Source organism: Mercenaria mercenaria, chromosome 8 (genome assembly GCF_021730395.1).
Source record: "Mercenaria mercenaria strain notata chromosome 8, MADL_Memer_1, whole genome shotgun sequence".
Lineage (NCBI taxonomy): Eukaryota > Metazoa > Mollusca > Bivalvia > Venerida > Veneridae > Mercenaria > Mercenaria mercenaria.
This window is the reverse complement of record NC_069368.1, coordinates 51,948,038-51,975,813: the sequence shown is the minus strand read 5'-3', so window position 1 is coordinate 51,975,813 and position 27,776 is coordinate 51,948,038. Positions and strand designations below refer to the sequence as shown.

The window sequence follows — 27,776 nt, the reverse complement described above, 5'->3', positions numbered from 1 at the left end:
CCACAAAATGCCATTACTCACGAGGAGAAGGTGACAATGATCAAAACACTGACAAAGCCAAGGCCAATCATTGGATGACTACCACCTACTAGACAGATGGGAACAAGTCATCATCTGTAGGCTTCGCACAGGACGTAACAGGTTAAATGCCTACATGTGCACAAAGCTTAATTGTCTCCTTCTCCGCTGTACCCCAGTGGTTTGAACAACAAACTGATAAGCACATTCTGCAGAGATGTCCACATCTGGAGAACCAAATGAAAAGTATGTGGCCAAACAACACCCCAATCAGAATCAAAGTGCATGGCAAGATGGGGGGTCTGAAGAAGGCGGCATCTTTCATCGCTGGATCAGGGATGACGGTGTAGTCAGTGAACTACAAAAAGAAGAAGAAGATAGAACTGTAAATTATTTTCCAATTATACAGCGCAGAATCCGTGACCAGTATATTCAAGAATGGAGAGAAACCATACGTACCATGTCAAAATTAGACTATAATTGTAAATATAAAGAGAAATTAACAGATATAATGGTACAGTAAAAGAAAATAGACTATGTATATTGTGTAATCAAAAGGCAGTTGAATCGGAGTATCATTTATGTTATGTTGTGATAAATTCAGAACAGTTCGTAGAAAATACTTTAGAAACATATCTCGGCCTTTTATACAGAAATTTATCTCGCTTATGTCGACAAAAAGTGAAAGTGTGCAAATTAAAATATCTGGATATATTAAAGAATGTATGTAGGTAAGAAAAAATGCCCTGGAAAGTTTAACTGTTTCTTAACTGTATTATTCTTATAATGTTTATATAAATATTAAATATCCATTACCATTTGTATATGTGTCTTTGTCATAGTATTTTGTTTTTGTAAATGGCCAAAGGCAAATTGATTGCCAATTATGCCAATAAACTTGAAACTTCCAGTTTATTCAACAAATTCTCAGTTTGTATACATACGTGAGACAAATACACGATATTACAGAAAAACACTACGCCAAAGCGGAACTCTGTGGCTCGGAGGAAGAATAAGCTGACAATATTGTTCTTTTATAAATTCAATGATTTTTTAACTTATTTTGACCTCTACCATTAATACTATCTGGTCTATTTATTGTTGTTTTTTTTTTCATTCTGCTGCACAAAACTCCATTAGTTTGCTAACCCCACTGTTTATAATTTTGTTTTGCTACAGGATCTATTGTCAGCAAAATTTGCTGAATAAAAATTGAATAATATTTCCTAACGACAAAAAAAATATAAAAGGTTTTACAAGTTTTATTGACTTTTAGTATACTAATTTACTGTGCAGCAAGCAAATTATAATATGAGCCGCACCATGAGAAAACCAACATAGTGCGGTTTGCATCCGCGCTGCGTGGTCAGGATCCATGCTGTTCGCTAACAGTTTCTTTAATTGCAATAGGCTTTGAAAGCGAACAGCATGGATCCTGACCAGACTACGCGGATGCGCAGGCTGGTCTGGATCCATGCTGGTCGCAAACCCACTATGTTGGTTTTCTCATGGCGTGGCTCATATAATATTACAGTTTAACGATGAACTAATATTTTACGATGATATAATATCCTACAAACACAGAAAAATTGAAAAAAAAAATGTATGTAAAGCCGTAATAAATTATGTGTTCAAGAAGTTTTTTGCAAATATGCAATCGTATAAGGCCTAAAAAATCTTTGTTTCCGGTAAAATTCTCAAAAAATTAGGATAGGAAGGTCAGAATTTTTTATTTTTTTTTATTTTTTTATTAAGGGAGTCTTTCCGGAAATTATTTTTGGGTCAAAAATGAATATAAATAAGGGGGTTATGCCTTTAGAGCATCAGTAAGTTGATTTCTAACACCACTGGCCACTGTTTAAAGCACGAAAAGTTCACTTTTGCAACTTTTTGTTAAAAAATTGAAAAAAAAAATCTCCAAGGCCATAAAAACATTTAGGGTCGTGCCAAAAATTTAGGGTAGGTCGGGATACCGGAAACAAACATTTTTTTACGTCTAAAGAGAATTTAAGTTAGTAGGTGCCCTTTATACGCTGTATTAGGGCAAATACACGGTATGTAAGGATTTTTTTTCACGTATGTCATAACAATATAGCATTACCAACATGCATCTTCAACCTCGAAATACTCATTTTCCATATTTCATATTCGAAGAATTTTCTTCATCAGAACTCACTGAAATTAGATTTGGTCTTCGGTATACAAATTTACATAGTAGCCATAGAATTCCACCAGAATATGACACCTAAGTCACAAAATGAACCAGAGAGAAAACATTAGAACCCAGTTCAATATTAAATTATCGATAATTTTGCTATTTTTTATACTATCTGTGGCATTTAAACAACCTTCTTTGAGAAAATTACGGCTAGCAGAGTAACCAAATGTATTCCAAATATGTATATCTATCAAAATATGTAAATCAAAGCATCTTTTTTGCGCATTCTTTTGTCTCAAAGTAACCTCATACAATTGCGTGTTTTGTTCGTCCGTCATTTCGAGTAGTGTGTGCTGACTTCGAAACAAAAAGAACGCGCCAGATCTCGCTCACAACAGTGAGGCTGTGGTTCGCGATTTACATGACAGTCTGACTAAAGTACTTGATCTTCAAAATGCCATTCACATTCATTATTTTGTACATTTAGATTTCCGATATTGCTATTTTTATTTTCGCAAATCTATTTTTATTTGAATCAATCAGACGAGCATTTGGATGAACCATCAAAATGACGTCGATATAAACATAAAAAAAACAGGCTAAATATAGATTTTTTTAAACTTCTACTTTCACTTTCAAAATGTTGAAAGCAAGGCTCTGATTGGCTAGCGGAAGGGTCGTCAGAACGAGTCTATCAATAGCACGTCTTCAGATCCAAAGCGAAGCGTTATTTGGAGATGTACTTTAGTCAGATTAGTTAACATGATTTAGTGGAAATTATAAATCATGATAGAAACAGTTCATCTTCATCAAAGTACATACTTTATCGGAGTACATACTTCAAAATCAGGAAAAGAAGGTTGTTACTAGCTACATACTATATGAGTACGGATCGAAGTAATTGTGTCCCGCTAAATGGGTTCAAAAATATTCAAAATAAATTATAAAGTTTATTGGTCGCAATCTATATCAGTACTATACTTTGGCTCTTTTTACATTTGGTAGAGATATGGGTTGAAGTTCCGGCGGAACAAAAAATTGTCGTTACCATTTGCGGTGTTTTTTCCGTGATTGAAAATGAGTGCGGAACAATATGGAAACATAAGAGATTTTCTCTATACCATTCTTAATCATCACGACTTTGTTAAATGAAGTCAATTTTTCGATATTTCAGTTATTGTACGTTCAAATTTAGGCAGCCGTGTAAAACCCGTGTAACAAAATTCATTATTATATCATAACCATTAAAAATTTTTTAACTGTAACTTTTAATTTATGAAACGCGCACTTCTGCGCGTGTTTTGAATATATAATTAACATATAAACGCTTTGATTTGACGGATGAAGAAACGCCTAACGAATGATAACCATGCCTCCATCTGTCGCGCCGTTTATTGGACATAGAAGAAACCAAGTTCAACGAAACATAGAACTTAGACCTTCTTGCAAAAGTAGTGTCGTAGTTTTAAGCATCATAAATTTTGTTTATTTATTATTGGTGCAATTCAAATATGCAGGTAAAATGCTAGACATTATAGTTAAATATTATCTACATCATCTATATTCAAACATAAAAGCATTTATAATATTTAAGACTGCGATTATTGTTCTTTTTTGCGGGATCAAACACAATAATAAAATAATCAGAAACTTATTTTCACAATACTGAAATAATGAGAAACTTACTTAAAGGAACATGCAAGTTTTATTTTTTCAAATTCTGTCTAGGAATTGTGATATTTCTAAAATATGTGACTTTCACTCATCTATTGTAACGCTTGCAGAATACTGTAAGTAACATTTGTCTAAATTGAAAACAGAATGTGAATTTCAAAGTTACAAAGCAAAACATGAAAAAAGTCCCTTTTGGCAACATACTAGTACTGAAAATGAAAATTGAGTATACAGATGGAACACAATAATTTTATATTCAAATAATGTTGATTACATGAATACATGAAAATCAATTTTCAAATCGAAAAATATTTTTTGTCAGCACAAAGAACTCGGGAAGTTTTCACTATCTTGTGTTTTATTATCTTTATTATTTTCAATAGTATTACTGTATCTTTTATCATCCTATATGTAATATAATAATAATAATAATAATAATGATAATAATATACTAATGATAATATAATAATGATAATAATAATAATTATGATTATCTTTTATCATAATTATCATTATCATAACATTAAAGTAATAGTTATTATCATCTACATAATATCAAAATAACATTTTTTTTTCATTCCACATTTACTAAAGAAAACTTAATTTCTTTCAACTCCACTGCACACATCTTCATGGTCTAGTTGGGGTCCCTGCTGTGCTAATTGCCCTCTAATCAGTTGCTATTACATAATCGCTGATAAGCAGCAGATAAGATGGGAGTTGTATATTGGATTTGGGGGGGTACACTTATATAGTAGTGAATCTAGGCCTTTAAGCTATTTGTCATGTAAATCCTTAATGGGCTCTTTTTTTATGAAAAATGGCATTTCAACGTTCATATCTTAAATTGAAATCCAGCGGCAGTAAATTGCACGTGACACTTTTGTGGTCATACCTGCTGTTTACACTGCCGACGCACTATTTTTACTGTCTGACAGAAAAGTACAATGTCATTTATTTCATCGCCTTTACTTCCATACTGCATTTAAAACTGTTATTAATTTAATCTGTTTACTTTTCTGGGCAATTCAACACTAAATCATCAAATAATAATAATAATAATAATAATAATAATAATGATAATAATAATTAAACACTGTACTAGCATATCATTTCTTCGTGATGCCGACCAACGTTCGTTTACGATAACGGAAAATAAAACAGAAATCGCCCTGAACGCCTGACAATTTGCTCAGAAATCCGTTTCAACGGCTCATACGAAACTATTTCTTCGTGGGACGACACCCCTAAGCGTGAAGGTATCCATTTTATAATTATACACACTCATACGCAGTGGCTATATTTCAGTGCTGTAACGATAAATGAAGAAAAAAATGGAAATCAGGATTTACATTAAAATGGAAATCAGGATTTACATTAAAGACCGGGTTTCCTTGAGGGCATCCGCAAAAGAGATTTTTTTCTGATTTGTGTCGTATCCATGGTAGTTTTATACAGTACAACCTCTCCAGAGCGGCCCTCTATTAAGCAAACAACTCTCTATAACAGCATCATTCCCCTTAGCTGAAATATACTATCAAATTTACCTCTTCAGAACAACAACCTCTACATAACAGTCAATATTTGCATCTCCCTAAGGGTGTTGCTCTACAGAGGTTACACTGTAGTAACGTTAAGAACAGTCAGTTTTTCGTAAAGTTAAAAATTTCAAGGGTGTCAAAATACTTTTCAAGACACGGTTGCCTTCCGGCCTAGCCTGTTGTTGTATTTGGGGTGTGGTATATAGAAGATGGTAGATATTCTATTTTCCAGAATAACTCGTATTAGTTCATCATATTCTGTCTGACTGTTTGAAAATCATGGTTTGTGCTAGGTTCTCCCCCCACCCCTCCCCTACTCGTTTTGTCACCAAAAGTCCATGTGTTTAAACTGCGCAAAAAACTGCAGAAAAAACCCATAAAAATATGAGCCCAAGAACATTTCCGAGTTGCTCAGTGGAGATGAAACTTGTGTTGATTATTTTGAACCCCGGCCGAGCAATTATAACAATGACTAAGTAAGTCAGGAAATGCTGGTCATTGCAAAAAGGATAGAAAGTGCTAAGAAGGTTTTATATGCCAGTTTCTTAATTGGAGTTAAAGCAGGCAAATTCTACAAATATGAATTACTAACAGCCAACAAAAAATCAATTAAAATGTACGCCCAGGTTCAGGTTTGAAAAGTAAACAGCTTATTCGTGACAATAAGTCTGTCAACAAAGGTTTAATTGTGCAGTCCTTCTAACCACTAGAAAATGTTATTTATGATGAGCACCATCTAATTCTGCCGGTCTAAATCCTTGTGACTTTTTCCTATTTGCCTTGCCAACGAAACTGCACGTAGGTAAACGCTGTGCCATTTTAAAAACCACTGGCCTTTCACAGGTCTTTCAATTTTTCAATGTCTCAACAGTATCAAGGAGAGACTACTTCACAGAATTTAGGTCATGTATGGCAATACTCAAGAAGTGTGTTTCTGTGTAGAGAGAATACTTCGAAGGGATGGCACCACAATTCTCTTGATCTGATTGATAGTTTAGGCAAATTAAGACCAGTGACAGAATTTATTGCATAACGAATGGCAAATAAATAGTGCCGAATGACAAGTAACCATTGCCGAATGACAAGTAAAAAGCGCCGAATGGCAAGCAACCATTGCCGAATGACAAGTAACCATTGTCGAATGACAGGTAAATATTGCTGACTGACCAATAAATAACTGCTGAATGACAAATAACCACTGCCGAATGACAAGTTACCAATGCCGGATGACAAGTAAATAACGCCGAATGACAAGTGACCAATGCCGAATGACAAGTTACCACTACCGAATGACAAGTAAATAGCGCCGAATGACAAGTTACCACTACCGAATGACAAGTAAATAGCGCCGAATGGCAAGTAACCAATGCCGAATGACAAGTTACCACTACCGAATGACAAGTAAACAGCGCCGAATGGCAAGTAACCGTTGCAAGTAACCATTGCCGAATGACAAGTTACCATTGCCGAATGACAAGTAAAAGGCGCAGAATGGCAAGTGACCAATGCCAGATGACAAGTAACCAATGACGAATGATAAGTTAACAGCGCCGAATGACAAGCGACCAATGCCGAATGACAAGTAACCACTTCCATATGACAAGTAAATAGCGCTGAATGGCAAGTAACCATTGCCGAATGACAAGTTACCACTGCCGAATGACAAGTAAATAGCGCCGAATGGCAAGTAACCATTGCCGAATGACAAGTAACCAATGACGAATGACAAGTAAATAGCGCCGAATGACAAGTTACCAATGCCGAATGACAAGTAAATAGTGCCGAATGAAAAGTGATCAATGCCGAATGACAAGTTACCACTGCCGAATGACATGTAAATAGCGCCAAATGGCAAGTAACCAATGCCAAATGACTTGTTACAACTTCCGGATGACAAGTAAATAGCGCCGAATGACAAGTAAATAGCTGAAAATATACTAAACTCTAATGTAAAATAACAACATCAAAATGAAGCGGTACCACATCATAACGTAAAGATTAAAAAGTTGCGATTGACAAGTTACCACCGCCGAATAAAAAGTTACCATTACCGAAATACAAGTAGCTACTGCTTAATGACATCTAGCCACATCATAATGTAAAGCAATCATATATTAAAGAATGATAAGTTAACACAGTGACTAAAGGTTTAGAGTAACATCGACACAATTTAGGTCATACGGCGACTTTTCAAGCTCTTGTTGATGGAGGAGCTAAGGTGCCCCTCCAGGCAATGTTTCGGGCACTGGGCTGACTCTGGGTAGAACAACCGACTTTCCGTAAGAAAACTGGATGGCGTCCTAACATAAAGAATTCTACAACCCCAAGTGTGGTTTTGAACCCTAATCGGTGCGGGATAAGGGATTCCAAGTCCACTCGGCCATGAAGGTTTTTGATACGACAATAGCGCAGATATCAACTTTCCGAATTTCAATTTCTCTTAAATTCCATATTCCCTCGAAAAATGAAAATTAATGTTTATAACGAGACAATTGCAATGCAAACGTCAACTTGTCAACCAAACGTAGATTTTTTTAAGTCTTTAAATCCTACTGTTTGTATAAGATCTTGTTAACGCAATTAGAAAGCAACATTAGTTCTCTTACATGCACAATAAAACTTTATCATCGTCTGCATTTGACACAAATATTTTCAAAACTTAGTAGGTAATGTGTGTAATATGAAATATGAGGGGAAAGAAAAGAAATTTCATCAGCCTTGACTTTTAATATGCTCGCATTTATGACTTCTCGCATCATTTTGAGACTCATTTCTATGCTAATCCACTAAATTAAGATGGCTCCATACATATTTTAATGGCCGTCAGCTCCATACATATTTTAATGGCCGTCATTAGTCGCTTTCTGAATTTATATTGATGATTTTGGCATCCGTGAGTATCTACATCTCAATAACCAGTCGTATTGAAACAACATGAAACGCCCATTTGCAGATTATATAAAAAAAATTATTGCACTCGAGATTATGTAGGGCGCAACTATTTGTACTTGAAACTATGCCTGCCACAAAGTTCAAAATCGTTAATGATTTATTTTCATTTGGCAGTGTACCTTTTCGTTTTGCGGTGGATTAATGTCATTCGACAATTGTTATTTGCCATTTGTTAGTGGGAAACATGGGCATTCCTATACGTAAGGTTAAAGAAAATATTTACTGTATTTTCCATAGGACTTTGTGTTTCTGTAAACGTCGACTGACAAGAACCTTTAATACAAACAACATTTCCTTATCAAAAGACTAGGTAACTATCTTGTGACTTGCTTCAAGATCACTATCTATTACAAAATAGCATAAGCATTTAACAATTAAAGAGAATATGCGATGCATTTGACATGTTTTAAAGTTAATCGTGTATAACACCTTTCACACGCTCGTTTTGCTGCATTTTTTCTGGTGCTTTGTTCGCTAAAATATTTATCATGCGACTTGTATCCTCGCGGATCCTACGTATGGGAAAGTTTAAATATGTCCCAAGTTATCTCTATAAATCTATTTTATGTTCTCTTTAATTTCATTCAAACAAAAATAATCATCTTACAATAGATAATATCTTTAAAAAAGCATAAAAGAAACAAACAAACAAGAAACGCTGTGTAGGAGTGGTAACAACCGGATCCAATGTAATACATTTTAAATTTCATTCATACGTTCCGACGAGTCATTTTGTTATGTGAAAAGTGTCAGTCACACTACACCGTATAGCGTTAACGGACGTCCAACGTATAACAAAAGTTTCAATCCGTTCGTGTCCGTTTTCCGTTTCTCAAGCGGCATCTGCGCTCCTTGTCCGGTGATGTTCTTTCCATCCGATGGAAGGTTTTGAGCATGTTCAAAAGTTGGAACGTACACCACCGGGCAAATTTGTCTGTTAGATGTACGGTAGCAATGCGCTGGTATGCGTTTTGTTTGTTACTTGTGCGCTCCTAATTCTGTACTTGTCCGGTTCGCATTCGTTCTTCACGGCCGGACTACTACCGTGAATGCAACGGATGTAACGTATGTTCAACGGACGATAACTGACAAGAACTTTTTTTTCTTGCATACCAGACTGGAATTTCTGGCGATTTTACTGGTGCTGGAAATCTCCCTCTTACACCCCGGGGTGTGTAAGATGACTCTCGTGCTGTAAATGACGTATAACGAACTACATTTGTACAGTAGATTTGTATAGTAATAATATTGTTTTACGTAAAATCAATTTTCAATAGTCAAAAATTATAAGTTTCTCTTTGTTCCTAAGAAAGTCATTTGTTTGAATTTATTTGTACTATATTTTATTGAATATGGCATGCAAGAAAAAGATTCAATTACTGGTGGTAGGTGCATATAGAAATACCAGGCTCTCGGGTAACTGTTTAAGCGGTAACTCGGCAAGAGCCTCGTTACCGCTATAAACAGCTACCCTCGAGCCGGATGTTCCCATCTGCACCTACCACCAGTGAAAGAATCTTATAGTCAGTTTCCCATGCGTTGAGCTTACGTTTCCGTTACTAGTACAGTGATATCCGTTAAATGAACGTTGTTCGTCCTGTATATGTGCGTTGATCTTGTGGTCATTGTGCGTTTTATGCGCCCTATACACCAATCGCGAGAGCACCGAGCAGCAGCGGAGGATGCCTTTCGTCATCGGATAACTTCTGCCCAATTTTTCTATACGTTGGGCGTCCGTTAACGCTATACTTACCCATTATATATGACAAAATCACATAGAGCAATCTATCTATGGCAGTGGAAATAAGAGAGAATCTGCGACCCATACAGCAGTGTTTGCTTCTATAATAGGCCGCCAAACCTACCTTCTCGCCTGTACAGTTGTCCGTATCGTTTATGGATCATTGATGCGTACTTATTCTATTTTTATCTTGAAACTTGTAAATCAAATCTCGTGCACATTCAGTTGTTCTTATTACATTTAATTTAATTGGATCGCGCACGTGCAACCTCAAATGATATCCTTTTTTTGTTACAAAATTACCCAATGATCATTTCCTATACGTACATTGCCGGACATTTGCTATGTTCAATTGCTAAGTTTTACGACCAATGGCTTTTACATCTGTGCTTCTTCCACGAAATTTAGGAGGGAAAGTCCCTAGATGTTTTCTCATGGAGGAGCTTGGGCGCTGCTTGTATATTTTTTTCTTCTTTTTTGTGTTTTGTGAAATATGGACTAACTGTGTGTGAGTCGCTCCCTAGTTAACGCTAGGGCTTCCGGCACGAATCGGGATTCGATCACCCTTCAGTCCGTTACACGCCAGATGGAACATATCTTTTTAATTGGCTCTATTTTTTTTACAATGGATGTGAATCGCAAAGACAAATAGAAAGATAAATAGTTAGAATACGTAAAACGATGGAACGACATTCGTACAGAATATCAATGTAGACTCATTATATCACATTTCCTCGACAACAACACGCATGTCCTATTTGGAGTAAAGAGCCCTATAGTTAATTTAATTGATGGTCGCGGACTTACAGTACACAATTGTGCTACAGACAAAATTTGGTTAAGATTCATTCAATGATCTATATGAAGAGAAGTCCTTTAAAGTTGTTGTTGTTGTTGTTGTTGTTTTTAATTATTTACAACAACAACTGAAAAAGGGCGTAAACAGTGTATAGTTAAGTAGTGTAGATATCGTTAGTAGAGATATTTCACAAAAAAGTAAGGTGGGTGAAAATGAAAAAAAAAATGTCTTCATTTACTTGATTTATTGGGTTTTTGATTTAAAGACTTTGACACCGAGATAAAAGTCAATAATTGATATTTTATGACGCAAACAGCTCAAACGCGCTGTCTCTAAGATACGTGTTTGTACTCTACATTGATGTAAAGGAAACTGAAATTTATACCCGAAGGCCACTTAAAAACTTTTACCCTGCTAAATTTCTGTTATGAGCTCGTCCATATTTCAATTTGGACAGTACCATTAACAGTTAAAAGGGGTGCTTACTAAAGCGATACTGACTGAATGGCGAACAGTGCAGATCTTGATCAGACTGCACGGATATGCAGGCTGATAATGATCTACATTGGTCCCAAAGCCTTTGCGAGAATAAATCGAGTCCAGCGTGATAAGGGTTAACAGCTCGATACACTGTATGAAAATGAAAACGAAAACGAATAACAAGCACATGTTTATATACATGATCCAAAACAAATAAATACATATTCAATATTTATAAAAAATATAACATTTCATTTGTAAATCTATCCTACAGTAAAACTTACCAAAATACAAAATGTAATTCATTTCATAAAAAAAACAACAACAAGTTTAACAATAAATAAAATGTAAAAACGTAATACTGACGTATAGAGGATCAATTTTACCAATCTTGTTTCACATAATCATTAATAATTGGTCTTATTAGTCGCGGGCTAAATATTTGATAAGGTGTACGTTTATTTCCTATGTAAAGGTGAAATAACCATGTGAAAATTTACAGGTAAACAAAAAGTACATTTTTCAGTACGAAACGACAATAAATACACTTTTTGAAATATACTTATGAAATAAGTATTATACTTAAATATCACAATTATACAAAACTTGAATTATTATTTCATCCATCTTTACCGTAAAAAAATCTTGACTTCTCTTTGAATATAAAAAAACAAGCATTCATATCACAGATCAATCTACAGAACTTCAAGACAATTATTACTCGCAAAGATATATTTAACCTTTACCCTGCTAAATTTCTAAAATCGACTAGTCCATCTTTCAATTTGGGCAGTACCATTTATTATTTGAAGGGGTGTTTACTGAAAATTTACTGACCGAAGAGCGAACAGTGCGTAGTCTGCACTGGTCGCAAAGGCAGAATCACTTGCCGGCAGCAGGCTAAAGGTTAAACGCTATTATCTGGACGACTGGATTTATGGAGTATTTACGAAAAACCCTGTTACGAATTATAGTGTTTAAGTCTTGGGGTTTACGGCGCACAAATACAGTAGAAGTTATATGGCGCCGAAACAGAACAAAAATTTTGGTTTCAAAATTCATTTACAAAAAAAAAGAAGAAATATGAAGAGATTGGGAGTAGCTCGCATAATAAGTACTAATCCTGTTCCTACATTATTTCATATCGAGTTTGCATCCTCAGATGTCATGTTAAGCACTTTAAGCTTACTATATATAGCAAATTTGTAAAGCATGTCTTCTTACCAAGTATCTAAGAAAATAACATTTAGATGTTGAAAGAGATCGTACAATTATTTCCATACTTTTTGAAAACAAATGATGACATAATTATATAATGAGAATGAGCCAAGCTATGGTAAAGTGTATCGACTGGAGCAAGAATACATATTGCACACCACAGCACACATGAAATATAGTCAGATCAGGATATTATAGTATCAGTTCTGACCGACAATAGTACAAACATTATGCATACGAAAACAATGAAAAATTATCAAAATACATGATGAGGTAATGTCATTCAGTTGTAAGATCTCGAAAATAATACGGTTAGAAATTGGCTAGAATTTGTATAAATCCTTCCACTGATTGTTCTTAAAAATACCTAAAATGTCTCTAATTTAGACTGTTCCAATGGTGTGAGATATAACAACGTTGGAAATTAAACATTTTAAATAGCCGCGGTTATAGTTTCCGCCAGTTGACGTCTATTACAGCTAAACTAGTGATTTCTAAATATAGCACTCCTAAGTACCTAATCATGGCACAATACAAGGTCCGCTTTAAATGTTTGACTTACAGATATTTAGCATGTTTTGAAACGTTTTCTCTAAAACCATCCTATTTTAGTAATACAAGAACCTTTAAATACTACATGTTTACACTTTTATTTGCAGGCAATGTAGTTATGCGCATCAGATTGAAATATTCTCCAAAAGGCCCTGCATTTAAAAACAAAACAAAATAACAACAAAAAAAAAACACGAAACGAGGTGTGTTTTTTCTTTTTCTTTTCAATGTAAAACAAGTCTCTATAACAGATTAATAATTGTATCATACGTCAATACTCGGCATCGCCATCGTGCCCAAAGGGACAGAACTCTTCTGCAATCGTCCAGCGTCGTATGCATATTTCTCTGCCCTTTTAGGTGTGAACGTATCATTGTGTGTGGTAGTGAAGAAACTGGAGTTGCTCAAAGGTGGCAGGATATGGGAACTGCTCAACTGAAAACAGTATGAAAAGGTATGAGTTTGTAAAACATTTAAGTGACCAACTTGTATACAATACGTTACCATCCAAAATTCTAATTCATATTTGGAGTCCAATAGTTGAGAATGTCTCTGAGCTAAATATTTTTGTTAACTTCTCTAAATGTTTCATTGATAGAATAAACAAGAGCTGTCTCCATAGGATGACACATGCCCCCGATGGCACTTTGAACGAATAGTTATGGCCGATGTTAGAGTTTAGGACCTTTGACCTACGGAGCTGGGTCTTGCGCGCGACACGTCGTCTTACTGTGTCACACATTCACGCATAGTTATTTTAAAATCCATGCATGAATGACAAAGATATGGACCGGACATGCCCATCAATGCACTATCATGAAAAATGACCTTTAACGTCTAAGTGTGACCTTGATCTTTGAGCTACGGATCTGGGTCTTGCGTGTGACACGTCGTCTTACTGTGGTACACATTCATGCCAAGTTATTTGAAAATCCATCCATCGATGACAAAGATATGGGCCGGACACGCCCATCAATGCACTATCCTTTAACGTCTAAGTGTGACCTTGACCTTTGAGCTACGGACCTGGGTCTTGCGCGCGACACGTCGTCTTACTGTGGTACACATTTATGCCAAGTTATTTGAAAATCCATCCATCGATGACAAAGATATGGACCGGACACGCCCATCAATGCACTATCCTTTAACGTCTAAGTGTGACCTTGACCTTTGAGCTACGGACCTGGGTCTTGCGCGCGACACGTCGTCTTACTGTGGTACACATTCATGCCAAGTTATTTGAAAATCCATCCATCGATGACAAAGATATGGACCGGACACGAAAATTGCGGACAGACCGACAGACTGACAGACTGACAGACGGTTCAAAAACTATATGCCTCCCTTCGGGGGCATAAAAAGCGTGTAACGGTGTTTCGTAAAGCAAATCTTTTTAAATCGTGCACTTGGCAAAGAGGTCAATTTTCATTGCAAGGCTAGAGCGGATTCGAGTTTTACAAAAATCTGAGCCTTTTTTTCCATGGGAGCTACATTCCGTTATTGCAACAATTCTTATTTATACTCAAATAAAATGGTAAATAATGATTACTGTACAGACAAATAAATAACATTTAGAGCTAAACTTCAAAATGCCTATCTAAACATGTAATAGAAAGTAAAACGTGATGAAATAGATCTCTCTAAACAATAATTCACTGGTAGTTGGTTATATAAGAATAGATCACATACGTTATTAATTGCTACTGGATTTGGTGCAGTTCTTGCTTGTCTAGGGTTCTGATAATCGGTGTATGACGTTGTGTGGTTTTTCTCGTGATCTGAAAAATAATAATACTTATTAATACTTATATTTTAGCTTTGTATCGGTAAATATGCACGAGTTCTTCAGCGGAAATATTGCGCGACTTTAGGAGCGCAATATTCTTCCGCTGATGAACGAGTGCATATTTCCCGATGCAAAGATAACAAGTGAATGAAGTATTGCCATGCAATACAAAGTCCCATACTGGAGTGGAAGGCACCTAATTTTCTCTACTGCAGTATAACATAATGAACTGATATCTGTCAATGATGTATAAACAATATTGTACTTCATATGCAATATGTTATAACAACACACTTGGATTAAAATGTGCATATATAAAAATCCACAGTTGCTTTCATATTGAATTTTTTTGGCTGATTATAAAAATGTTATCATGTAAGTTATTTATAGTAACAACAAAGGGAAATTAATCTTAAAAAAAAAAAATAATAAATAAATAAATAATATAAGTCCACAAAAAACTTTTTACCAGGTAGAGATAGGTCAAAATACACCTAAAAATTGGATGTAACATGCATGCTGTACCACAGAAAAGTGGTCTTGATTTTTCTCTACCGCCAGTAATAAAAAAGTTACAATAAAATCTATTTATAGTAACAACAGGGGACGTAATTCTAAAAACAAGGGTGCCTCATGGTGGTGAACATTTCGTCCAAGTTACATCAAAATCCCTCCATGCATGAAGAAGAAATGTTCCATACAAAGTCATTCTTGAATTTGAACTCTAAATATAACCTTGACCTTAGACCTAGGGACCTGGTTCTTGCGCATGACATGTTGTCTCATCCATGGGGAATATTTGTGCCAAATGATATCTAAATTCTGCTTTGCATGACAAAGTTATAGACCGGACAGGAAAAAAATCCTCTTGACCTTTGATCTCAAAGTGTGACCTTGACCTTTAAGCTAGGTACTGGGTGTTGCGCATGACACGTCGTCTCATCATGGGGAACATTTATGCCAAGTAATATTGTAATCCCTTGATGGATGACAGAGATCTGGATCGGACAGGGAAAAAACCCTTATTGACCTTTGACCTCTAATTGTGACCTTGACCTTTGAGCTAAGGGTCTGGGCTTTGCGCATGACATGTTGTCTCATCATGGGGAACATTTGTGCCAAGTAATATTAAAATCCCTTCATGGATGGGTTCTGGACGGGACAGGAAAAAAACTCTGTTGACCTTTGACCCCCAATTGTGACCTTGACCTTTGAGCTAGGGGTCCGGGATTTGCGCATGACACGTCGTCTCATCACGGGGAACACTTGTGCTAAGTGATATTAAAATCCCTTAATGAATGTCAGAGTTATGGACCGGACACGAAACAGACCCTGTTCATGCTATGTTAACATTTGACTGCTAAGTGTGACCTTGACCTTTGAGCTAGGGGTCTGAAAGTTGTGCGTGACACATCGTCTTATTATGAGGTACATTTGTGCCAAGTAATTTTAAAATCCCTTCATGGATGGGAGAGTTATGGACCGGACAGGAAAAAAGCCTTGTTGACCTTTGACCTGCAATTGTGACCTTGACCTTTAAGCTAGGGGTCCAGGTTTTGCGCATGACACGTCGTCTCCTCATGGGGAACATTTGTGCCAAGTAATATTAAAATCTCTTCATGGATGGGAGAGTTATGGACCGGACAGGAAAAAAGCCTTGTTGACCTTTGACCTCCAACTGTGACCTTGACCTTTGAGCTAGGGGTCCGGGATTTGCGCATGACACGTCATCTCATCATGGGGAACATTTGTGCCAAGTTATACTAAAATCCCTTTAAGGATGGGAGAGTTGTGGACCGGACAGGAAAAAAGCCCTGTTGACCTTTGACCTCCAATTGTGACCTTGACCTTTGAGCTAGGGGTCCGGGTTTTGCGCATGACACGTCGTCTTATCATGGGGAACATTTATACCAAGTAATATTAAAATCCCTTCATGGATGACAGAATTATGGACCGGACACGAAATTGCGGGCGGACGGACGGACGGACGGACAGACGGACAGACGGACGGACGGACGGACAGACAGACGGACGGACGGAATGACGGAAAAGTGCATTCCTATAGTCCCCGAAACTGGTTTTCAACCAGTAGGGGACTAATAACCTTTTTATTACATACGCATCTACACGTATAAATATTATGTAAATATCATAAACATGTTCAATAGCCTGAATAGGATTGACAGTACTGAAACGAGTATGTAATAATTGTAAAATACAGAGTCCGTGTGTTCATGTCCGTCTACGTAACGCCGTCTACATACGTAACATTACCGAGTTTATATCCAAAAAATCCCAACATCACGTAATAGTTATAGTATGTGTGAGAGTGTGTTACCAGGATATATCAGAGCTAGGGGTACATCGAGGGTATTTTTCTCTGCACATATCGTCGAGGCCGGTAGGCCGAGACAGATATGTGACGAGAAAAATAACGAGATGTACCCCTAGCTCTGATATATCCTGGTAACACACGAGCACTACATATTATAACTGTTTTATCGCATAGTTTATCATTAAAATTTATATATCATTTTCATTTAAATTTGTTTATTATTATTTTTACTATTTTGATTCCCTTTCTGCGCCTCGCTGACTGAAACACTAAAACTTCTGTTTTAGAAAATGTGTTCCCCAGATAAAAGTACCCAACAAATTTCTGCATTGGTTTTAAATCTTTGCATTTCATTGGCCAGACATATTGTAAAACTTGTTGTTTTGTTTGTAAAAAAAATCAAAGAAAAAGAAACATTTGAGAAATCTCTGTATTTCATGTATTTCTGAATTTGGCAATAACTATCAAGTTTTTGAAATATTCTAGTTTATTTATTCTTTTACTTTATAAATGTAGGTGTTTGTGACAATTCTTTCTCTGTGAACTGTAAATTGGAGCTAAAATCATCTTTTCTTTGAAAGGAAAAAAATATACTCCCTTGATAGGACCTCAATAGAGAAAAAGTGTTCCGATATATATCGGAACAGTTTTACTGTGCTGATATATATCGGAACACTTTTTTTCTTATGAAACTCCTTAGAGATTTCCGTGTTGATATATATCGCAACAGTTTTGTAAGATATCAGCACAGTTTTGTAGTAATAATCTGTGTTACTATGTATAACATGCTGCAAAGATCAAAGGAAAATTGCCGCACTATGCGATAATTATCGGATAGAGGTCGTGGCATATCCTGATAATTTCAAGCAAACTACACTACTAGCGATGTGTTTAAGACTTACTTCCATAGTAGTCCAGCGGTATATTACTATCTTTGTGGAAGCTGTATCTATTGTAAGAGTATGGTACAGATTTTGGCGAGAATGTTCCGGAGTTTGTCGTGTTGTAAAAAGCACCACCTAATGGCGGTTCACCAAACCAGACGTTACTTTTTGTTCGTAGGTTCGCGCCGGATACAATGCTGTTGTGGAGTCCCCGAGGAGGCTGCAAATAAGTCAAGATGATATAATGTGTGGCTCGACTAAGTGGATATAAATTTCACGTACTTATTGAGGCCTGAAAGAAAACTAGATGTAAAAGATGAAAGCACTTTGCATTAATATACCCTCTTTATTCAGATTTTAGGAAACGGTATATACCTCGTTATATTTACTACAATCAAACTAATCGAACTTTTAAATACATTGGCTAGTACTTAAAAAGAGAAATGATTGTTTAAACTATTTGTATGGCCGAATAAATAAATATCGAAAAAGATATACTATCAACCTTTTAAAGTGTACTGCTTGCCTAGGTAAAATTTAGCATATACATGTATATGCAGAAATTTGATTGCCTATACATCATATACCAGTACGTTTTTAAATACTTCTCCGACCAGTTGCCAAATATCCCGGCTTAAGTATGATATTACATACTTCATTAATTAATCAACTTCTATTTTCGAAGTTTAATTTTTCAAACTTGAGACATTTAAGGTATGTTGTGCATATCGTCATAATTCTTATGACTTACGTTTCCATGGTAAAATCTGTTGGTAGTTAGGCTCACACGATCTGTGGCTCGCATAGGGTCGATGTCACCCTGAGGAAAATCACTGTGATTTCTGTGCTTGCCAGGTCTGAATCTTTCAACTGTACGATATAAAAGACAAAATATTTACATACGATAATATAAGCCATGACGTATCTTGATAACGGTATCGTAAGTTTTGCTACCTTACCTTGCTAAATTTCTAAAATGAACTTGTCCATCTTTCAATTTGGACAATTGACTGATAAAAGAGATGCTTACCAAAAAGATACTGACTGAATGGCGAACAGCGCAGACCATGATCAGACTGCAAGGATGTGCAGGCTGATCTTGGTCTGCACTGGTCGCAAAAGCAGAATTTCTCGCCGCCAGCAGGCTAAGGGTTAAAGAACTGACAAGGGATCAGATAAATGGCACTGGGACAAGACTTTTATTTATTTCATTAACCTATGTGTCTCCCATAATCTAAACAACGGTAACCGAACCAACTGTTGATACTTTTGTAGCATGTTCAATGTAACTAAGCAACTGCAAGAACTGTCTAGTAGTCTCGATATTAACGAATGTTGACGTCCGTATAGAAACTGTCTATTGATGTATGTTTCTTCGATATTCCTGTACCTGAGAATTACATGCACATTTCTCCACCATAAAAAGCTGGAAAGTCGCAATATGACCTATAATTTTGTCGGTATGACGTTAAACCCAAGAAAAAAAAGCAAAATGAAGTAGTATGAAAAAGGAAACTGATAACGTTCGACGTGAAGATATTTCTAAAAAAATATGCATGACAGTTACTGACATCCGTAGTGAAAATGTCTCTTAAAAATCACGTAGGACGGTAATATAGCATATAGGATGAAAAATGCGACATACCGGGCACGGTTGCTGGCATGTAGGAAGCTATAGCAGTACTCCTATAATCATTCCATTTATAGTGCCCGTCCTGTTGCTTGAAGTTTGTCTGGTTTAGTACCCGGCTCACGTCCTCTATACTGTACTGTTCACGCTGGTTCTGGTTCGAGACATCCTGGAACGAGACGTTCATGGTTGTCTCGCGCTCCACAACTTTTCCGGGGTCACCTGTTGGCACATTGTAGCTCGGTGGCTGGAAGAGAAAAATAAACAAATGTACCGTTATAGCACTTTTAACATTCAACAAATACTCTTATTCAACAAATCTCAAAGTGATAAAGAAGTTAGCATAAATTTCCCTATAAGTTACACGAGCCTTACAGTATGAAAGTAAACAAGCAGTATGGTCATTTTGCGGTCATATACAACGGAAGAGCATTAGTGTCAGGTGTATGTTATTTACTCACTCGAAATTTTGAGTTACTACCTCGAAATTTCTAGTTAATATATCGAAATTTCGAGTTACGTATCTTGAAATTTCGAGTGACTAAGTCGAAATTTCGAATTACTAACTACAATAGTTTACGTTGATGTATAGGTGCTGGCCAAGATTAGGTACCTGGCATATCCATTGGGCAGCTCTTCAGTGTCATATAATTAAGATGACCGGGCAGCGTTTGCTCATAGAAAATGTCACTGTTTAAACCATGTTTATTTAATTATTGATTTGGTTGGGTTTAATGTCGCATCGACGGAATTATAGATCATTATGTTGGAACAAGACCTCAGGTGCCTAAACCATGTTTATGTCTGTAAGCCCATATGTCAATGCAATATAGACATGCCCTAAATGAAAGTGTAGTTATGAGTTTGACCAAGATTGGGTTCCTGGACAGATCTAGATTCAAACTAAATATTTCACTATTTTGACCATATCTGGAAGGTTTTCGACCTAGTTCGAGCCGCTACCACATGAACATACTATACATGTAAATGGGGGTATATATCCTGGATACAGTTTGATATCTGGAGTAGCTCTAGAGGCTATGGTAGGTCATACATTGATGTATGGTAGTATATGTACAAGTCCCTACATGTTCGTACAAAATATGATGTGTAGATAGATGATTCCACTTCGAATAGTCAAAAGTCGTCCATTACATTTTTAGCCTTTGACAGACGGGCAGATGTTCAAATTTTGCGGTTAAAAGGGCAAGATAGTAACTCGAAATTACGTAAGTCGAAAATTCGAGTTACTAACTCGAAATTTCTAGTTAATAAGTCGAAATTTCGGGTTATTAACTCGAAATTTCGACTAACGTAACTCGAAATTTCGAGTTAATAAAAAACACACCTGGCACTAATGCTCTTCCGTATAATACGCTAATGGCACTGAAAATGTATAAAGGGCATCCTGAGATAATACATCGCTCTGTCAGTTTAGCTTAAAAAGATATAATACACGTCCGCTGATTTCTGACAGTTTCGCTATTTTATCCTGTTATTTTTTAAGAAATGCGTAAGAAACCTTGTGAGTAAAAACATGAATAGGGAGTTTGTTACCACGTCTAATTCTGGCGCAAGTGACAAAACGAAAATACGACCTTCACAGTAGTAGTATAGGGTCTAACTCGTGCTTCTAGAATATATAGATATGAACCGACAAATGTAAGAATAACTAAATAATGAAAAGAAGAGGCCCAAGTGGGCCTAAGTCGCTCACCTGAGGTCGACTTTGACCTAATTAGATATTGCTTGTGACAAAGTATAAAATTAAAAAAGAATTAAAAAAAATAATAAAAAATTTAAATAAAAAAAGACTTTTAAAAGTATTCTATTTTTAGCTCTAGCGGCCCCTTAAAGGGGTCAAGTGCCCCCATTTGAACAAACTTGGGGGAGGACCATATAATTATGCTACATACCAAGTTTGATGAAGATCCATCAAGCAGTTTATGATAAGAAGTTGTTTAAAAGGTATTTTTATTTTTAGCTCTAGCGGCCCCTAAAAGGGGCCAAGTGTCCCCATTTGAACAAATTTGGGAGAAGACCATATAATGATGCCACAGACCAAGTTCAATGAAGATCCATCAAGCGCTGCATGGTAAGAAGTTGTTTAAAGGTATTTCTTTTTTAGCTCTAGTGGCTCCTTAAAGGGACCAAGTGCCCCCATTTGAACAAATTTTAGGAGAGGACCATATAATGATGCTTCAGACCAAATTTGATGAAGATCCATCAAGCTGTTCATGAGAAGAAGTCATTTCAAGGTATTTCTATTTTTAGCCCTAACAGCCCCTACAAGGGGTCAAGTGCCCCCATTTGAACAAACTTGAGAAAGGACCTTATAATGATGCTACAGAACAAGTTTAATGAAAAGCCATGAAACAGTTCATGAATAGAAGTCGTTTAAAGGTATTTCTATTTTTAGCTCTAGCGGCTCCTAAAAGGAACCAAATGCCCTCATTTTAACAATTTTGGAGAAGACCACAAAATGATGCTACAGACCAGGTTTGATGAAGGTCAATCAAGCGGTTCATGATAAGAAGTCGTTTAAACGTATTTCTATTTTTAGCTCTAGCTGCCCCTAAAAGGGACCAAGTTCCCCTTTTTGAACAAATCTGGGAAAGGACCTTATAATGATGCTACAGACCAAATTTGATGGAAATCCATCAAGCGGTTCATAAGAAGAATTCGTTTAAAAGTTTTTTCTATTTTTAGCTCTAGCGGCCCCTAAAAGACGCCAAGTGCGCAAATTTGAACAAATTTGAAAGAGGACCTTATAATGATGCTACAGACCAAGTGTGATGAAAATCCATCAAGCGGTTCATGAGAAGAAGTCGTTTAAAGGTTTTTCTATTTTTAGCTCTAGCGGCCCCTACAAGGGGCCAAGTGCCCCCATCTGAACAAATTTCGGAGTGGACTTTATAATGATGCTACAGACCAAGGCTGATGAAGATCCATCAAGCGATTCATAAGAAGAAGTCGTGTAAAGTTTTTTTTCTATTTTTAACTCTAGCGGCTCCTGAAAGGGGCCAAGTGCCCCCATTTGAACAAAATTGAAAGAAGACCTTTATAATGATGCTACAGACTAAGTTTGATGAAGATCCATCAAGCGGTTCCTAAGGAGTAGTTGTTTAAAGGTTTTTCTATTTTTAGCTCTAGCGGCCCCTAAAAGGGGCCAAATACCCCCATTTGAAGAAATTTGATAGAGGACCTCACCAGGATGCTACAGACCAAATTTAGTGTTATTCTGACCAGTAGTTTCAGAGGAGAAGATGTTTAAGTAAAAATGTGGACGACGGACGCCAGACGACGGACGACGGACTACGTACGGACGCCGGACCCATCCACCCTGTACTAATAGCTCATCCTGAACCTTTAGTTCAGGTGAGCTAAAAAGTATATCCTCTTTGAAAATAAACGTAATACAATGACATCACAAAGGCTGCAAGTTCATATTCGTATTGGTACATGTATACAGTCAGGATTTCATTATTTATCTTCAGCGTAGTTTTGGAATCAAAAATTACAATAAAGAAAACAAACAGCTGAATGTTAACAGCACTACAAAAAGAAATGCTGTGAACTTTTCGGACGAGCATCGTCATATCACATAAAGTCCCCTTTTCTCTTCAAACAGGAGTACATAACAAAGAATGTACGTTAGCGCCATATACATCATTATTATATACTTAAAAAGCTCTGTCAAACAGGCAGCTTGTATTTCACAAGTAAATACGAACAGGCAGAACAGGCGTGTGCGCCTCGTGCGATACGACTTGGCAAAATCCACTCGAGCCGAAATCAACATCCCACATCGAGTTACTATATATACTAAAAACCCGATTTTATTATAAGAAAACTAATCAAACGACCATATGAGCCGCACCATGAGAAAACCAACATGGTGCATTTGCGACCAGCATGGATCCAGACCAGCCTGCGCATCCGCGCAGTCTGGTCAGGATCCGTGCTGTTCGCTAACGATTTTTCTAATTGCAATAGGCTTCGAAAGCGAACAGCATGGATCCTGACCAGATTGCGTGGATGCGCAGGCTGGTCTGGATCCATGCTGGTCGCAAATGCACTATGTTGGTTATCTCATGGTGCGGCTCATATGTTTAGAATAATGTTTGCACTTACAACAGGCAGTGTTTGAACCGGTTTCTCATACTGTCCCATGAACGTATCGTTATGTGTTGTGAGAAAATTACTGTTCCTTTCATCACCCTTTATTGTAGGGGGTCCGCCTGAAATAATTGTAAAATACATAAATCTTAATTTTTGGAAATTAAATAAAAAGCTTTTGGCTCGGTGTATTTTTCCTGTTCTATCAAAGGTATTTAACTACATACAAGATTTTTAGACATTGCAGGGATGGTAACATCAGTCTAAATCAATAAGAAAAATCATATTTAAAGATGTGAGATATAACTGTCGCCGGTACAGAAATCCAACAATAGTCAAAGCTGCGGGTTCAAAACACCACCTGAGCGATGTGAGGAAGTTATCTAGCTGAAAGGCTGTTGGTTCTGCCCCAGGCACCAGCCCGAACCGAAAACCTATACTCGGTCTTTATCTACCGTTTAAAAGCCGTAAAGTCGATATAATTTTATGACAAGTCCTTAACTTAAACCTAACATGACGAAATAAATGCATTAATGATATTTAAATTAAAAAAAATCAAAATGCGTACAGTGAACAAAACCCTTGGCCTACTTATAACGAAATCATTGATTCGTTATTAACATACACGTTTGAGATTGCCTTTATCGCACATATACCTACTAAAGGGCAGCGGGGTATCTGGACTACAATAATCCATGGGAAATAATGTTTACAAGGCTAATCTTTTAATCTTACACTAGGAGATTGTTTACGATTTAATCTACTCAATGTGTCGTGTAAAAGACCACTTTGTCGAGACAAATAAATTATTCTGTAGCTATTTTAGATAATACTCAACGCACAAATAAAATATTTATGTTATACCCCATGGTGCGAACTAAAACATGAAGAAATGCTGAAAATAAATTCTAAACCTTTTTTAAGATGACAAAAACAACGGTTTAATATGTAGATTACAGAGACAGATCATCACTTTAACGTCTTTTGTAGACTCCACGTGTTTCAATTTCAAGTACAATTCGACAATATAAACGAGCTGTTCAAGTACTTTGATTCCTTCAACGCTATTATATAAAGACAGAAATGCCTTTTATGTAACTCGATGCAGTACCCGCTGCTGCAATTCACCTTGCCAAATAAATCTTTTTAGTGATAAAATATATTTTATGTAGGTACTAAACGTTTTGTTACAACGTGTATTTTCGTAGCAGAAATATAACATCTACAAAGTTTTTATGTGTATATACAGATTCTAGATTTGTTCAATATTAGCATTATCGTAAATTGAAACAAGATGAGACCGTTTTATAAATAAGTAATTAGGTTCTCTGCATCAGTTCTAAGAACTGACGGTAACAATAAAAGTACTAGTATCCATAAACACACTGCTATCGTTACTATTGTAGACAGAGGCAATTTGAGCAACATTTCTTCAGGGTAGAATGAAAGAATAACTGAATGAAAAGTGTCTTAGTTAAAAAAAAATCACCAATCAGTTTCACGTGTTATTACCTTCGTGCATTGACTGCGCTCGGATCGTTTTATGGAGACGGGCATCGTGGCCCTGGAAGCGATCCCTGTAGTCCGTTAGGGGCATTAACTCCTTTTCTTTGTCCCCCTGTGGTATATAACTTTCACTAATAGTTGGTGCCGTGATCCTTTTGTAAGTATCCGCCATTTTGGGTGTAAAATAAGAATTATGGACGGTTTGGAATACATTGAATTTACTTAGGTCTCTGTCCATCTTAAAATTTGTTACTCTCAACTTTCCGCTCGCGCCCTGAATTTCAGGTTTTGCCAAGTGTCTATATTCAAATGATTTCGTGGTCTCCGAATCCCGTTCGTTGAAAAAGGTTTGATCTCTATGCATAACTTCTGAGAGAGGTGGGGGTTTAGCACCCTGTGTTCGTCCGTACGAGCCATAAGGGGGGTAATCTGACTTAAATATACTGTTCATTCGATTGTTGGTTAATAACTCATCTTGGCCAATTTTGAAGCTCGTTGATTCTAAAAAAGACTGGCCCGTCTTCGGCTTGATAATCGGAGCTGCAACTTCAGTAGTCATGGTTCTGAAAGAAAAAGAGCCAATTATATTACAGCCGAACTGGAATGAGGCCAGTCAGTCAAGTCGGTTTTGCCAACATGAGACCACAGTTAGGGTGGACCGCGAACATATCTCCAGATGTCCATAAACAAGTTAAAAAGCAACAAGAAAAAAATATTCACTCACTCAGTTGTAATTGCCAGAGTACTAGCAGGGCGCAAAAGGTTGCGTAAGTGTGAAATGGTCATCGCCTTTGTGGCCATTAAAACGCGGGCGAGGTTGGGCTATTTTGTGTTATTTCTTTTAATTTGATTATAAACAGTGCTACTACAAATCGAAGGCGCTGCGAAATTCTAATTTTCAGACATGTCGTTACCTGGATGCAGTCCAAATACAGGAATTTTTATGCATTTTAACACTGGGATTTTAACTGAACTACAGATGATAATTTCATGTCATGGTACTGGCAGATGAAGGATCATTTGTTTTTTTGTTTTTGTTTTTTTTTTTTCCTTTAAATGTTCTGTTATTGTGATAAATTATAGTCTGCTATTATTCTGGATACAATTCAAATAAATAATGATATCCATCAGGATTTTTCCTTTATACTTGCACACTTAACATTCAGAGGACAACATTCACCGCCATGTAATATCTAACTCCTATTCTAATTATTATTTATGTACCACAATGGAGAGACAAAAAGAGACATACATGCCAGTTTTACTAAAACGTGAAATGCTATTAACAATTTTGTACTTTTCTAAGTGACAGTATAATAAATTTAACACACAATCGAATATAGGCTAAAAGGAAATAGCGAAAAACTATTATCTGGACTCGCAATAAATAATGTCAGACTTGCAGAGGGTTCTTTTCTTCTCTTTGTATGTTTATTTCAGTGTTTTATTGCCGACTATTATGATGCAGTCATGTAAATAATATCGATATCAACGCGACGTATTATGTTATCTGAAAGCCTTTAAAATACGATGTAGGCCCCTAGTTTAATAAAAGGATTCCTTAAAAAAAATATTACAGAGCATGCATGCAGACGGGTAGACAATTTTTGGTCCGATGGCGAAAAAGTTGCTTCCTTAACAGAAAATAGGAATGGTGTCATTCTACTTCTTTTTGCTCGACATTTAACTCATTTTGGTATCATAGATACCGGTATGTATTTTTATAGATTTCTTCCGAATTCTTGAAAATATATAGGCCTAAGAATAAAAAATAATGAAGGATAATAAACCCGAAATAATACTTTTGAATATATAAATTAAATTTCGAAGAGGTGCGTTTAAAATTGCTCAAGTGAAATATCTTTAATATGGATCTAAAATCAAAGAACTTTACAATATATAGAGCTATTTAATGTATTTAATTTTTTGTTTAAATGGACTTCTCTTACGGGATGACATTCAGTAGGCCTATTTGGCACATTTTTATGAGAGACAATGGGATAAGATCTATGAATATATCTTAAATATTATTTTAATATAGAAATTAAACAAATATTATGTAATAAATCTGATACAATTTACTTTTTGAAAAACACGTCTAGCTATATCTTTTTATTAATTAATAAATCTAAGGCTATTAAATAAAGTAGTTCATATCTACCTTTCTTGATTAAATATTTATCTAAATTAAATCCGTTGTTTAAAAATCATTTCAGTTGTGTAAGTATTTTTCTTTGTTTATTGATTATCGATCTTCTTTATTGAAATAATTAAATGTAAGAATGAAGCGCACACGCTCCATAAAACTCCTATTGTGTGCGATCACTACGGGAGATCAAGGGAGATAGCACACTCAATAACAAGGGAGCGAACCCATGAATCC

The 27,776-nt window shown here is 36.2% G+C and overlaps 1 protein-coding gene across 1 annotated transcript; it reads right to left on the bottom strand.

Annotated features, from left to right (window-relative positions):
* Nucleotides 1-11,540: 11,540 nt before the first annotated feature.
* Nucleotides 11,541-27,737, bottom strand: LOC123566346 (testis-expressed protein 45-like). Its single transcript, XM_045360333.2, has 8 exons — nucleotides 27,555-27,737; nucleotides 25,400-25,956; nucleotides 23,903-24,009; nucleotides 19,784-20,015; nucleotides 18,890-19,008; nucleotides 18,157-18,358; nucleotides 14,823-14,911; nucleotides 11,541-13,568 (listed from the first exon to the last, which is right to left on the bottom strand). The coding sequence occupies exons 2-8, from the start codon at nucleotides 25,950-25,952 to the stop codon at nucleotides 13,398-13,400; spliced, it is 1,473 nt and encodes a 490-aa protein (XP_045216268.2). The 5' UTR covers nucleotides 25,953-25,956; nucleotides 27,555-27,737; the 3' UTR covers nucleotides 11,541-13,397.
* Nucleotides 27,738-27,776: the final 39 nt, after the last annotated feature.